This window comes from Monomorium pharaonis, chromosome 2, assembly GCF_013373865.1.
Source record: "Monomorium pharaonis isolate MP-MQ-018 chromosome 2, ASM1337386v2, whole genome shotgun sequence".
Lineage (NCBI taxonomy): Eukaryota > Metazoa > Arthropoda > Insecta > Hymenoptera > Formicidae > Monomorium > Monomorium pharaonis.
In genome coordinates this window covers 17,112,245-17,129,377 of record NC_050468.1, presented here as the reverse complement: position 1 = coordinate 17,129,377, position 17,133 = coordinate 17,112,245, and the positions used below count along the sequence as shown (strand labels likewise).

Sequence of the window (17,133 nt, the reverse complement as noted above, 5' to 3'; positions counted from 1 at the left end):
TTAATAAAAAGATTTACAACAATAAGAAACAAAAGAACTAATGCAAAATTGTTTTTTTATGTAAGTATCAAACTTAAAATAATTAAGTTTTTATATTTATATTTTTATATTTACTTTGTTAAAAGAAGTTAATTGTTATGGATTTGATATTACTTAATTTTTAGATAATATTGTCTAATAATCGTACCGCGTAAGTGAGCCTTAAATCAACACTTCTCTGGGCGAATACGGAGCTCCGTGTAAATTGTCTGCATTTATTGTCGACATACACGAAGCTCCGCAGAAATTGCTTGCTGTCTTTTTCTAAGAGTAAAAGAAGTTATTAATTTTTGACGCAATCTTTTGAGACATATTTCCGTTCTATTTGCCTCGGAAATAGTAATTATTTGAAGAATTTGAATATCTCTGAATAATTGTTTAAAAGATATTTTTAAAATTATTGTGTGATACTTAATTTTTTGAAGAAAAGAATAGCAATAAGGATAAATACATAATGCGTCACGATTCACAAAAAAACTTATTGATAACAATAGTTTTTTTGGTTTGCAGGTAACGTGGTTGCAGCATAATAAGGACTTCTTTCGTCTGTTGACAGTAGGCAGAGTACCATACAGTAACGACCAAAGAATCAGTCTTAATTTTCGGTAAGTCTTTAAATTTCGATAAATTTCTTTTATCTATTTACATCGTTTTTATATAGAAATAGCCGAGAATAGAATTATTTTATTACACGATTTTATTGTTTTTAAAGAAAAGAAGTTCAGGGTATTACAATGCGATTGCAACATTGAATAAAATTTAGTGGCGAAATTGTCAATGTTATTATCATAATTCGTTATCACGTATTCGCAGCAGCCCAGGCAACCAACCGCGTAATCGCGCCGTCAGAACCGAATTATCATCTCGGTTGATTTTTACCATCGTCGGAATGAACTCAAACCGTCGTCGTTCGCGAGCATGGAAGAGCTTGGTTCTCGTCTTCCTTCGTTAGGATTAAATCAACCGTTTTATGCGCTATAAAAATGAAAATCAACCACGCTTAACGTGAGATTCCACACTGCAGCATTACCCTTTATCCATTCAAGCAGAAACGTATTATTAGATGTCTTTATAAAATGTCACTTTTTTAAATTTATATCCCAGTCACTACAACGTAAATTGAAAACGTATTTGCGTTTGTGGCCTTAGGAAAATACATTTGTGTGGCTATTTTATTTTCTAGCCAAATTCTAAATCTAACATCTTGTTCTGTCTTATCTCATATTGCAGATATCCCAGCAATTGGAGATTGCAGATACTGTACGCGAATCCACGTGACTCGGGATTGTATCAATGCCAAGTTGCCACGCATCCGCCGCTGGTTAAGAAAATCAACGTTGTCGTTACGGGTAAGTGAATTTGAGTCAGCTTGTAATTAAAATTTTATTTTTTAAGCAATACATAATTCTTTATAACTGTATTTTTAGAAATAAATATTTAAATAATTTTAATTTAGTGGTGTATTTACCAAATTTAGGGCAAACTCTTTTATTAGAGTTTTATGATATAAAATTGATATTATGTGCAAAAAAGAAATAGAAAATATATTCGTGCAATCAGATTTAAAAAAAAAATTTTATATTACATACTTTAATAAAATGATGAATTAGATTATATTTAATATTAAAAAATGTTTAATATTAAAAAAGTTTATTTTATTAATCAATTAAATTTAGTAATATTAAAAATATCAAATTTTAATAATTATATTAAAATTATATTTTGACGAAAAAATGGTAATTTATAATACAAAAGATATCTCCTTTTACTATATATAAATATAAAGATACACTTAATCTATAAACCAAATAAATATACTTTAACAATAGTATGAATACATGAAGGCTGAATACATGAAACCTTCTAATTTAGCATTAGCCCGATACCTGTTGAAATACCGACTTGAAATATTCATCACTTCATCTGCACAGTAAGCTCAACTTCGTACAAGCTTAATTAATCCGAACAGAATTTGCGCTCAGGTCGCACACGTGTGAAACGTATCTGAAAAGTCTTGGTTCGAAGAGGGGATAAATTTGGAGAATCGTTTGCTTGCATCCATTTTCGCGACCCTGCCGCAAGAGAATCCTATTCGGGCACGAAATCGTTCTGCACCGAAGAGAAACGGAGGAGGCCGGCCGGATCGTATGTTAAATCAAGAAAAGGACAGATGGGACAAACGCGGATAGAAGGGGGAAAGAGACAGGGGACAAAACGTGGGAGCCGGTATTGCATCGCTCGTCGTTACCCCCAATCCCGTTACGTCGTCGATTCCGTGCAATGGAAACCCGCATTTCTCGGGATAAAGCGCCTCAGCGTGGCTGGTAATCTGATCCGATCCGGAAGAAGATCGGCAAGCAGGAATGAACAAAAGCCTCCCCTCTGAAACGAAGTAGGACAGAAGAAACTCGAATAAAGCGATGTCGTTACACACCTTTTCTTCGCTACTCAAATCAAAACTCTCCTTCTTACATTTATCATTGCGATCGCAATTTGCAATTCTGTGATATCGGTATTTCTTCCACTATCGATTTTCCTTTTAATGAATGATTGTATGCTCACAATGTGCCGCTCTATGGCGAAGCCATAGTAGCAAGACTGCAGCAAAATATGTTTTCGAAATGACAGAGACCGTGTGAAAGCCTTAATGAAAAAATATTGCTTCCGTGGTTTAAAGTCAATCGCGCGCATCAATTGTGTTCGATAGGAAATCGCCTGCATATCACCGTTTCACGATGGATTTTCATTTTTTATATTGATTTGCAACCGAATCGATCAAAAAGTAATTGGCGATTGTCGAATATAAACTATAGATAAGATTAGATTTCTCAGGAAGATTTATTTAAGTATTATCTTTTTATTATACCTGCTTGTATTTATATATGAAACCTGTTTTTGTTAAGGTATTATGTAGCAAAAACATATTATTTTTGATCAAATGCGCACTTCTCGCGTATACACGGCCTTTTTTATTATTATTATTATAGATGGATCTGCCGTCAAAATATACTTGTAAATTCTTAAAATACATTACTCGTTCCTTTTTATAAACAGCATGCACATCCTATCTAAAAAAGGAGATGTTAAATCGAATCGAATTTATTGTTGCCGCTTTTCCGAGATGCTGATTGGCTGTCTCGCTATAAAGTTGTTAAATGCGTTGTGACTGTCTTCACTTCGTGTCATTTCCAGCTGTCAAACTACTTCGTGTCATTTTCAGCTGTCAAACTGTCACTTTTGATAGCTGATTGAAATAATTACAAGAAATCAGGGAAAAAGAAAAAAGAGCCAAATAAAAAATATACGAGAGGAAGAGAAAGAGAGAGAGAGAGAAAGAGAGAAAGGGGGGGGGAAGTAAGAATCCTTTCTAAAAAAGGGCATGGCATCAATACTCGCATTTCTCGAAGTATTGTTGTCGCTTTTCCGCGATGCCGATTAAACGTGTGTCAATAGTTTTTAAAAAAGTTATGGTGTTGTAATTAATAAAAACATTTTTTTTTTAAATATTTTGCCCGGAAAACGTGAATTTTGAAAGCTGGACGTGAAGTGCTAATTGAATATCGACAGATTTATTTATTTTAACGCAGTTTTCATATAGTTCCGGACGCGTCCAATAATTTTCTAAAGAGTTCCAGTGATATAATTAATTAAAACATTTTTTAAACAATTATTTTGTCCGAAAAACTTGACTTTTGAGGGCTAAAGGTGAGATGCTGTTCAAATATCAACAGATCTAATTATTTTAACGTAATTCTCATATAGTTCGGGACGCGTACAATATGTTTCTATAAAGTTCAGGTGATATAATTAATTAGAACATTTTTTAAACAATTATTTTGCCCGAAAAACTTGAATTTCTAAGGCTACACGACAAGTGCTAATCGAATATCGACAGATCTAATTATTTTAACGTAATTCTCATATAGTTCGGGACGCGTACAATATGTTTCTATAAAGTTCAGGTGATATGATTAATTAGAACATTTTTTAAACAATTATTTTGCCCGAAAAACTTGAATTTCTAAGGCTACACGACAAGTGCTAATCGAATATCGACAGATCTAATTATTTTAACGTAATTCTCATATAGTTCGGGACGCGTACAATATGTTTGTATAAAATTCAGGTGAAATAATTAATTAGAACATTTTTTAAACAATTATTTTGCCCGAAAAACTTGAATTTCTAAGGCTACACGTCAAGTGCTATTTGAATATTGACAGATCTATTTATTTTAACGTAATTCTCATATAGTTTGGGACGCTTACAATATGTTTCTATAAAGTTCAGGTGATATAATTAATTAAAACATTTTTTAAACAATTATTTTGCTTGAAATACTTGAATTTCTAAGGCTACACGACAAGTGCTAATCGAAGATCGACAGATCTAATTATTTTAACGTAATTCTCATATAGTTCGGGACGCGTACAATATGTTTGTATAAAATTCAGGTGATATAATTAATTAGAACATTTTTTAAACAATTATTATGCTTGAAAAACTTGAATTTCTAAGGCTACACGACAAGTGCTAATCGAATATCGACAGATCTAATTATTTTAACGTAATTCTCATATAGTTCGGGACGCGTACAATATGTTTCTGTAAAGTTCCGGTGATATAATTAATTAGAACATTTTTTAAACAATTATTTTGCTTGAAAAACTTGAATTTTTGAGGCTACACGACAAGTGCTAATCGAATATCGACAGATCTATTTATTTTAACGTAATTCTCATATAGTTCGGGACGCGTACAATATGTTTCTATAAAGTTCAGGTGATATAATTAATTAGAACATTTTTTAAACAATTATTTTGCCCGAAAAACTTGAATTTCTAAGGCTACACGTCAAGTGCTATTTGAATATCGACAGATCCATTTATTTTAACGTAATTCTCATATAGTTCGGGACGCGTACAATATGTTTCTATAAAGTTCAGGTGATATAATTAATTAAAACATTTTTTAAACAATTATTTTGCCCGAAAAACTTGAATTTCTAAGGCTACACGTCAAGTGCTATTTGAATATCGACAGATCTATTTATTTGAACGTAATTCTCATATAGTTCGGGACGCGTACAATATGTTTCTGTAAAGTTCCGGTGATATAATTAATTAGAACATTTTTTAAACAATTATTATGCTTGAAAAACTTGAATTTTTGAGGCTACACGACAAGTGCTAATCGAATATCGACAGATCTATTTATTTTAACGTAATTTTCATATAGTTCGGGACGCGTACAATATGTTTCTATAAAGTTCCGGTGATATAATTAATTAGAACATTTTTTAAACAATTATTTTGCTTGGAAAACTTGAATTTTTAAGGCTACACGACAAGTGCTAATCGAATATCGACAGATCTTATTATTTTAACGTAATTCTCATATAGTTCGGGACGCGTACAATATGTTTCTGTAAAGTTCCGGTGATATAATTAATTAGAACATTTTTTAAACAATTATTTTGCTTGAAAAACTTGAATTTCTAAGACTACACGACAAGTGCTAATCGAATATCGACAGATCTAATTATTTCAACGTAATTCTCATATAGTTCGGGACGCGTACAATATGTTTCTATAAAGTTTAGGTGATATAATTAATTAAAACATTTTTTAAACAATTATTTTGCTTGAAAAACTTGAATTTCTAAGGCTACACGACAAGTGCTAATCGAATATCGACAGATCTAATTATTTTAACGTAATTCTCATATAGTTCGGGACGCGTACAATATGTTTGTATAAAATTCAGGTGATATAATTAATTAGAACATTTTTTAAACAATTATTGTGCCCGAAAAACTTGAATTTTTAAGGCTACACGTCAAGTGCTATTTGAATATCGACAGATCTATTTATTTTAACGTAATTCTCATATAGTTCGGGACGCGTACAATATGTTTCTATAAAGTTCCGGTGATATAATTAATTAGAACATTTTTTAAACAATTATTTTGCTTGAAAAACTTGAATTTTTAAGGCTACACGACAAGTGCTAATTGAATATCGACAGATCTTATTATTTTAACGTAATTCTCATATAGTTCGGGACGCGTACAATATGTTTCTGTAAAGTTCCGGTGATATAATTAATTAGAACATTTTTTAAACAATTATTTTGCTTGAAAAACTTGAATTTCTAAGACTTCACGACAAGTGCTAATCGAATATCGACAGATCTAATTATTTTAACGTAATTCTCATATAGTTCGGGACGCGTACAATATGTTTCTATAAAGTTCAGATAATATAATTAATTAAAACAATTTTTAAACAATTATTTTGACCGAAAAACTTGAATTTCTAAGGCTACACAACAAGTGCTAATCGAATATCGACAGATCTAATTATTTTAACGTAATTCTCATATAGTTCGGGACGCGTACAATATGTTTCTGTAAAGTTCCGGTGATATAATTAATTAGAACATTTTTTAAACAATTATTTTGCTTGAAAAACTTGAATTTTTATGGCTACACGACAAGTGCTAATCGAATATCGACAGATCTAATTATTTTAACGTAATTCTCATATAGTTCGGGACGCGTACAATATGTTTCTGTAAAGTTCCGGTGATATAATTAATTAGAACATTTTTTAAACAATTATTATGCTTGAAAAACTTGAATTTTTGAGGCTACACGACAAGTGCTAATCGAATATCGACAGATCTATTTATTTTAACGTAATTCTCATATAGTTCGGGACGCTTACAATATGTTTCTATAAAGTTCAGGTGATATAATTAATTAAAACATTTTTTAAACAATTATTTTGCCCAAAAAACTTGAATTTTTGAGGCTACACGACAAGTGCTAATCGAATATCGACAGATCTATGTATTTTAACGTAATTCTCATATAGTTCGGGACGCGTACAATATGTTTCTATAAAGTTTAGGTGATATAATTAATTAAAACATTTTTTAAACAATTATTTTGCTTGAAAAACTTGAATTTCTAAGACTACACGACAAGTGCTAATCGAATATCGACAGATCTAATTATTTTAACGTAATTCTCATATAGTTCGGGACGCGTACAATATGTATGTATAAAATTCAGGTGATATAATTAATTAGAACATTTTTTAAACAATTATTTTGCCCGAAAAACTTGAATTTCTAAGGCTACACGTTAAGTGCTATTTGAATATCGACAGATCTATTTATTTTAACGTAATTTTCATATAGTTCGGGACGCGTACAATATGTTTCTATAAAGTTCCGGTGATATAATTAATTAGAACATTTTTTAAACAATTATTTTGCTTGGAAAACTTGAATTTTTAAGGCTACACGACAAGTGCTAATCGAATATCGACAGATCTTATTATTTTAACGTAATTCTCATATAGTTCGGGACGCGTACAATATGTTTCTGTAAAGTTCCGGTGATATAATTAATTAGAACATTTTTTAAACAATTATTTTGCTTGAAAAACTTGAATTTCTAAGACTACACGACAAGTGCTAATCGAATATCGACAGATCTAATTATTTCAACGTAATTCTCATATAGTTCGGGACGCGTACAATATGTTTCTATAAAGTTCAGGTGATATAATTAATTAGAACATTTTTTAAACAATTATTTTGCCCGAAAAACTTGAATTTCTAAGGCTACACGTCAAGTGCTATTTGAATATCGACAGATTTATTTATTTTAACGTAATTCTCATATAGTTCGGGACGCGTACAATATGTTTCTATAAAGTTCAGATAATATAATTAATTAAAACAATTTTTAAACAATTATTTTGACCGAAAAACTTGAATTTCTAAGGCTACACAACAAGTGCTAATCGAATATCGACAGATCTATTTATTTTAACGTAATTCTCATATATTTCGGGACGCGTACAATATGTTTTTATAAATTTTAGGTGAAATAATTAATTAGAACATTTTTTAAACAATTATTTTGCCCGAAAAACTTGACTTTTGAGGGCTAAAGGTGAGATGCTGTTCAAATATCGACAGTTCTATTTATTTTAACGCAATTCTCATATAGTTCCGGACGCGTACAATAAGTTTCTAAAGAGTTCCGGTAATATAATTAATTAATACATTTTTTAAACAATTATTTCACCCGAAAAACTTGAATTTTGAGAGCTAGACGTGAAATGCTAATCGAATATCAACAGTTCTATTTATTTAAACGCATTTTTCATATAGTTTTGGACGCGTACAATAGTTTTTTAAAAAGATACGGTGTTTTAATTAATTAAAACATTGTTTAAACAGTTATTTTTTTCGGAAAACTTGATTTTTGAGGACTAGACGTGAAATGCTAATCGAATATCGACAGTTTTATTTATTTTAACGCAGTTCTCATATAGTTTCAGACGCGTACAATAATTTTCTAAAGAGTTTTGGTAATATAATTAATTAAAACATCTTTTAAACAATTATTTTGCCCGAAAAACTTGAATTTTGAGGGCTAGACGTGAAATGCAAATCGAATATCAACAGTTCTATTTATTTTAACGCAGTTTTCATATAGTTCTGGACGCGTACAATAGTTTTTGGAAAGTTACGGTGTTATAATTAATAAAAACATTTTTTAAACAATTATTTTGCCCGGAAAACTTGAATTTTTAAAGCTAGACTTGAAATGCTAATCAAATATCGACTGATCTATTTATATTAACGTAATTCTCACATAGTTCCGTTAGCGTACAATAATTTGCTATAGAATTCAGGTGATATAATTAATTAAAACATTTTTTAAACAATTATATTTTCCGGAAAACTTGAATTTTGAGGGTTGACGGGAAATGTTAATTGAATATCGAGAATTCTATTTATTTTAACACAGTTTTCCTATAGTTCCGGACGCGTACAATAATTTTCTAAAGAGTTCGCCAGAAAGTGAAAGTTTTGAAAATTGATTGAAAATTAACATTTAACATTACATATAATATATTATAATTTTTAATTTATTTAAAGGGGATTAAGTATGTAGATAAAGTATGTAAGAGTGATATTAAGAAACATGAAAATATAATATAATCACTAATTTGTGTTTAGTGAGTGAGAGAGGGGTGGAGGGAGGAGAGTGGGAGAGCGTGAGAGATAAAGAAGAGGATTAAATAAGAAAGTAAAGTGTAAGAGTAATATTGAACAATATGAAAATAATATAATTAATATCATTAATATTATAATTAATAATTTAGAGAGTGGGAGAAAGAGCGTGAGATAGAGAAGGGCATTAAATATGATAAAGTGTGTGAGAGTAATATTACAGAAGAAAAAAAAGTGCAATGTTCAATATAAAAATGCTAAGTGGCGCGCGCGAAGCGCGCGCAATGTTGTGGTCTAGTATAAATAAAAAGTCGAAATTACGCACCTGTTTTAGTAGAAATAACATATATTTTTATATTTCTTTAAATTCTATTATGTTTTTTATAGATTTTTTACTCTCTTGTAATTCACATTATACGCTTGTAAACCTTAGATATTAATTTGTTAACATTAGAAACAAATTCTTTGATTTTTTATTTTTTATGATTCAAATCGTTATCAATACTTTAACACTTAATTGTCGATTTTTTATCAATTGCAATCGTAATATTTTAAGAGGATATGGCAGCAGATTTAATTTACTCTTTTATTTTTTATCTTGTTTTGTAAAATATTTTTGCAAACTTTTTCACATATTATTCAACGAATATGTATAGCAATTATTTTTCTAAAAGGGGTTTTTGAGAATATTTACTATTTAAATATATATGTGTATTTATTTTTTTTCATAGAATGCATAAATTGACCACCGTAGTATTGCCGGTGATATGAAACAAAAAGCTAATAAAATAGATTAAAGGAAAAAGAAAAAGACTCGCGTGAGATCCGCGTGTCGCGCAATCTGGCCTCGTTGCAACGGGTCGCAAAGCAACGAGCGAAATAAACTTTCGAAAACGCATTGTAGTGCTGTTTCATTATGTGCCGCAGCGCGATCCCAGCTTGTGCGTTTCCGCTTCGTGTATATGGATGAAATTACTTTCCCGCGTGACTCTCCTCACATAGTCCTTTTCTACCTTTTGCTATAAATACACCAAACTCGTCCTTCCCAAAACCGACTTTTCCGTCCGTTCCTTTCGATTCTATTTCGGGCGGCTATTATCTCGCATAATGAAGTCGACATCGCAAAATATTATACAGCAGATATAGAAATTTTAATTTATTATGGTAAATTAGAGTATGATGGCCATACGGACCATCTTTGACCATCTTTTCTTTAAAAGTTGTGAAAGATGACCAATGTTTATGTTTCAATATTTTGATAATATAAAATTTTTATTAAATATTTTTTTTTAATAGTGTTACCTGCTTTAAATTTCCGTTAAGTAATATACCAAACGCTAGTAAAAAATAATAAAAATAAGAGTTTTTTGCATTAAAAAAACTATGGCTATCATACCCGAGTTTATCCTATCAAGATTAAACCTGAAAGTACCAAGGGAGAGAATTAACCGTTGAAGAACTTTCTATAAGAGCATAGTATTTTCAACGAGCACATTGTGAATGACATACGAGATTTTCAAAACATTTATCCATAATATTAAACTTCTATTGTAATTTGAATAATATCTTGGGAAAATATTAATACTTCTGAGCTTTTAATACTCTCGTTAGCATCTCGTACACATTGAATGTCCAAGGATGAACAAGAAATACATGTTTTACCGCGATGAATGATGTTTTCAGCTACTGTATCCCAAAATTAAACATAAGGTTACCAATTAATAGAAAATAATGGAAAAGTTTTATAAGAATAAAATATTTCTGCGCGCATATTGTGAATATCACGGATTATGAAAGAAAATTATGTTATTAAAATAATCTCTTTGTATTGAAAGTGAACTAAAAATTCAAAAAAATAGAAGCAAAAGATATTTATATAATATATTAAAAAAGCAACATGTTATAAGAACGGTTCTAATAAGCGTTGAAAATCTCTTTTTACTTATTTTATTTAATAAATAATCGAACAACTAATTAATACTTTCTGATTTAATATTGGCATTAGTCAGCTAGAACGTCGTCTGATTCTCAATCTGATTATCAGGAGACAGGACAGTTCCAATAACCGAATTCGGGTATAATAGAGATTTACTAGCTCTCTCATGACAATAATTATTAATTTCGATAATAACAGCTAGTGTTCAGCACGAAACGCTAAAGTTGCGCACATCAAACTGTCATTATTTAAACTTTTATTTATTATCGTAGATTTATAATTAAAACTAAGCATAAATTTGTTTATGAGCATAATTATATACAAATAAATGGAGTTCTACTATATACCTAAGTATCTTGTTTGTTTAAGATTATGACAAAAATAGGATTTGTTTCTTGCTGTTGACTTGAAAAGTGAAATTAGAAGACAAATCCAACGATAAAGTTACTTTGTGCAGCGTGAACCAGCTTTTACGCAAGTTAGTTTTAGCGCGAAAATATGATCTGTTTTTACAGCTGGCTAAATAAGCTACTGTGAACACGAGGTTCTACGACGCGCGAAATGGTTCTTATTAAGGAGCACGCAAACAAGAGCGAATAAAGAGAGCAAATATATTTCTCCTGGGCTTATTTATCACATAGAAAAAGAAATTTAGGGGTTGAAAAATCAACAGACGAAAGTTATTATAAGAAATATTGATAATAAAGTATATTATTCTCTAAATCAAATTCTGTATAGTACTGTCATTATTATTTGAACTTTTAATATATAATCTTTTAATCACTTTATGAATTTTATATAAATTATATAAATTTATAAATAATGTATATTATATATATATATATATATATATATATATATATATATATGGGGTATTTTCCGTCAAAAAGCCATCATTACTCTTTGCCCACTTCAATTTTTCAGATAAAATTAGTTATAAATTGACTATTTTTTGATGCCGTTAGGCCTTTTTGAAAACATGCAATGCTTGCGTTTCTTTGATTATTTAGGACTTAAGCTGTGACTGTATGACATACACACACACACGGAGAGATAAAACCATCGCTACGTCCACGTCACATTCTGCACATTTATTCATGATATTAATTTTTGCAATAGTTTTTTTTCCATTTTAACCGTAATTCTAAGTCCGTTATTTTAAATTTTTAAAGAGGCCTAACAAAAAATAATTACTTAAACAAGAATTTTAAGTATCTGGAATCAATTTTATCTCAAAAATTAAAGTGAATAACTTATCTAACAGAAAATGCTTCGTACACACGCACGCACGCACACACACACACACACACACACACACACACACACACACACACACACGTGCGCACGTACTTGTGTTTAGTTTTATTGGAAACTAGCTATGCCCTGCCACGCGTTGCTGTGGCTCTCTATTCTTATGCTACGTTTTTTTCAAATTTTCTTTGCTTTCGTTGTTTAACTTTCAAGAGCCTTGCTTTACTGTTGCTTTTTTTATTTTATTTTTGAATAAGCATTTATCTATCTTTAATAAATCTAATATTTATTTATTCACGTACTTCTAACTTTTTTCTAAAAGCTGCCATGGATTTAGAAATCCATTCAAAAGACTTTTAAATAAGTTCCTTTTTTTCAATAAAATAACAGCCATCTTTATTTTTCTTATTACTTTAATTTAAACACAATAGAAACATTCTTCGCTTTTCCCGGTCTCTCCCGTCTCTTCCCGTTTCTCCTGGTCTCTCCCGGTCTCTCCCCGTTTCTCCCCGTCTCTCCCGGTCTCTCCCCGACCCTCCCGGTCTCTCCCCGTTTCTCCCGGTCTCTCCCCATCTCTCCCCGTCTCTCCCGGTCTCTTCCCGTCTCTCCCGGTCTCTCCCCGTCTCTCCCCGTCTCTCCCCGTCTCTCCCGGTCTTTCTCCGTCTTTCCCCGTCTCTTCCGGTCTCTCCCCGTCTCTCTCCGTCACTCCCGATCTCTCCCCGTCTCTCCCCATCTCTCCTCGTCTCTCCCCGTCTCTCCCGGTCTCTCCCGGTTTCTTCCCATCTCTCTCCGTTTCTCCCCGTCTCTGCCGGTCTCTCCCCGTCTCTCCCTGTCTCTCCCGGTCTCTCCCCGTCTCTCCCCGTCTCTCACGGTCTCTATCCGTCTCTCCCCGTCTCTCCCAGTCTCTCCCTGTCTCAATGTGTCAAAATTTCAATAATATTAATGAAAAACTATTTTTTACACTTAAATTATGGCCATCATTTTTTAAACACACGGTATTTCCAAAATCAGACCTCATAAGAACACTCCCGGTTACGAATGCAACGTTGTGTCAAAACTTCAAAACAATCGGTGAAAAACTTACGGAGATCTTAGATGAGTAACAAACATTTTACATTTTTATTTATATAGATTAAATTTATTAGCTTTAAAATAATTTTTAATTTTTTTTTATATTGTAAGTAGGATGTTACGAAAAAAATCCTTATGATTTGAATACATTGAAAAGAATCCTAAGTAAACTTGTGAGAGAGAGAGAGATGCATTTAGTAATGATATTATTTACTTGCTGTAAACAAATATAAAGTAATTATTTAGTTTAGGGACAAGATTTTGACAAGTTGCACTAAAGCTAAAATAAGTTGCACAAAATAAATATCTCAATTGTTACAATGTTTTTTAGCAGAAATGTAAGGGGAGGAGTGCAGTTCAGTACCAATGATCTTGGTACATGATCAAAGTTATTGACTCCTAAACTAAAGATAAGAGTATTAATCGACTTTTTCTTATAAATTAATCGGTGGTCTTGTAGTAATCAGTTTTGAGATAAATCTGTATCAAGTTTTAAAATAGTAATTTTTATTTAAATTAATCAACATTTTTTATAATTTTGAACTTTAAGTAACTTTTAAAACTTTTAGTTGGCAATTATTGTTTATGAAGAAATTATTAACAAAAGAGTTTAAGAAATATAATAGGTAGTACAATTATATAGTAAAGACCTTGTTTTGTTTTGTAAGCAGGAAAGAAGAGATATGAAATGAATCTTGCTTCGCGTGGAAAGTTAAAAACCTACTCTCTAAATGATAATCAGTATACCATTAATTTATAGTGGCATTATAAACTTATAACTGTGATAATTAGTGCGTATTCACTGTCTTTCAGTGATTCCGACTTTAGAATTAGTGCATTGTCACTAATGATTAGCGTATTTATTTTACTGATTGATAAGTTATATGTTCACTACTGAAAATCAGTATATTTTTACTGATTTTTCATTGATTGTAGATTTTAGAAACCATGTGAAAACGGATAAAAACGTGAGCTGCATTCCTCCCCTTACATTTCTGCTAAAAAATGTAACAATTGAGATATTTATTTTATGCAACTTAATTTAGCTTTCGTGCAACTTATCAAAATCTTGTCCATTCAGCTGACGATAATATCTTATATAATCTATATAAATTCTTCTGATATGACGAATCAATCATCACTCAGCAAACTTTTTATCCTTAGAAGAACTTAAAAAAAAAGTAGTTATTTTTATATTACACGGTACATTATTTTTATATTTTTCTACGTAATACAATGTGAAAACGATATGAACTTAGTTAAATAAATAGGATAATTAAATTCATGTTGTTTGTTTCCACATTGTTAGATACTACGAGGATATGTTATAATTTTTTTAGCGGGGTGGAGGATATATTTTTTTGCAGGGAGGAGGATACAATTCTGTATATATAAATATAAAATTTGATATAAAAATGATATACTGTGTGATATAAAAATAACTACTTTCCTCTAGAATTCTTCTAAAGAATAAAAGTTTTGAGTGATGATTGATTTGCCATAACAGGAGAGATTTATAAAGATTATATAAGACATTATTATTGGTTAAATTGACAAGATGTCGACAAGGTAAGTTGCACGAAATAAATATCTTGGTTTTGTAAAAAAATTGAGTTAAGAGGTTTTCAAATTCAAATTATGAGATACTTATTTGGATGCTTTTACATATTTAAATTGTACAACGTACCTTATTATAAAATTTAATAAAAATGTAAATTTTTTGTAAAATAAAATGCTCTAAAACAATACAAATAAATAATAAAATTTATTTGTTGAAAAATCTTAGATAAGTTTTGTTTAAATTGACGTTTAATTATTGAAATATTAAAAATTGCAAATTTAAAAACTTTGTGAATAAGTGTTCTTTTCTCTATATTAAAAATATAATATTTAAGCGTTTTCGACCGGCCTGGGTTAATCGCTTCGGGAGCGATTAATGATGACATATGGCCAATCACAGCCATTTTTCTGAAGAAGGGAATAACTGTGATTGACCAGTCCCATAAAAAAAGAACCTGAGACGTGTTAACCCAGCACTGGTCGAAAACGCCATAAGATAAATATACACTGAAAAAAAAATGTAATATATTCAATAAGATATGTTATTGCGGGCTGCCAATTAAAAATATACTCAATACAATAATATATGCTATTGCAGTATCAACATTGTACTTGCATTAATAGAAAATATTATTGTATTGAGTATTTTATGTAGTTGGCAGCCCGCAATCACATATGTTATTGGCTGTATTACTTTTTTTTTCTGTGTACTGATTAATATTCTGTACACTACATTCTATATATTGTGACAGATTGTCGATGTAATGATGTAATCCATAAATAAAATATCAAAATACATGTCAAATCTTATACTATATGAAACTACATAGATAATATAGCTTAAACGTTTCTAAAATAAACGATCAATCGTAAGGGATAGATACATCATGTTAGATATCCATCGATCATCGATATGATTAATATTAAAGTTGAACCAGTATTCATCTAACTCCATTTGTTATAACATGAAAGCCACGATGATATTTATGACACGTGTCTTTGTATCATGTGATTTATTAAATCATTTAATGAAAATGATTTGTTTTTGCAAGAAATTTTTTTATAAAAGGATATTTTATCTTTTTTTCTAATTATCTAATATTTTACATAAATTATACTCTATATACAACAAATACTATGTATACACTTTAAACAAAAATTATTTTGTTAAATTTATTTTTTCTTTTAATTGTAAACTTATTTTTGTAATTTTTTTTGTGTTGCTGATTTGGTTTAATTAAATGCAGTATTAGTATTATTAATTAAATATCACAGATATCTAAAATAAAACAGTGTAAACAATTTTGCTAATAATTGCTACAGAATTTATTTATTCATTGTTAATTAGTTAATCTGTAAGTACACATTTGTGTTACAAACTATAGAATATACCATCGACAGAATGCATTCTGCATCAATAATGCCAATGAATATTAATTTTTTATAACTATTAATTTTAATTTATTTAGAAAGTTTTGAAATATTTATGAGAGAATTATAACTATATTTATAAATCAATGCTTATGTTATGTTATAGACACAAATTCAATTTTTACTTTTTAATTTATTAAGAAAGTATGAGTTATCTTTTTACATAAATAGTATTATTTGAACTTTTATGATTTTCTAAAATAAAATTATGTTTATATAAGAAAAGATTAGAAAAAAAAGTAAATCTCTATCTTATTAATTATTATTAGATCTATTAAGAATTGTAATTTAAAAAATATGTTGCATTACATTGGGAAAAAAAAGTAATTATTTGAATTTTTTTATATAACATACGCGTCGTAATATTTTTACAAATAGAAATTGATTTGTTGAATTATATAAGAAAATATATGTCGATATTTTATTCGATAAACGCAATTAATTGTGTGGAAATCATTTAAATGATAACACTGAAAAATAGGTAATGGAATTTTATTTGGATAAAACCAGAAGATATTAAACGACGCGCAGTATTTTATCACTTCTACCATATCCAAACCACGAATGCAACAAACATATAAAAAAGGAATCGTACAAGTATTTGTGCACGATAAACTCGGCAAAATCCATTCTGTTTAATGGATTGGCACGAATTTAATTACACCGAAGGTTAGATAAAGACTGACTATATTGGAATTATTAATGCCGTATAGTATTTATTGAGTGATTTAACATAAAATCTGAAATTTTTAATGTTTTAATTTAATATTGTAATCTACTGCCATTTTTTTTAACACACCCCACAG

General features: G+C 29.9%; 1 protein-coding gene across 6 annotated transcripts in view; it reads left to right on the top strand.

Moving 5' to 3' along the window:
- Positions 1 to 17,133, top strand: part of LOC105836137 — a 285,642-nt gene that overhangs the window by 214,759 nt on the left and 53,750 nt on the right. For all 6 annotated transcript variants that reach the window (XR_004962301.1, XR_004962298.1, XR_004962299.1 and 3 more), the window contains exons 6-7: positions 550 to 644; positions 1,270 to 1,388. Coding sequence is in view for 2 of the 6 variants with exons in the window: in XM_036283185.1 (XP_036139078.1) it covers positions 550 to 644; positions 1,270 to 1,388 (214 nt within the window). In the remaining 4 variants the exon portion in view is untranslated. The remainder of the gene's footprint in view (positions 1 to 549; positions 645 to 1,269; positions 1,389 to 17,133) is intronic.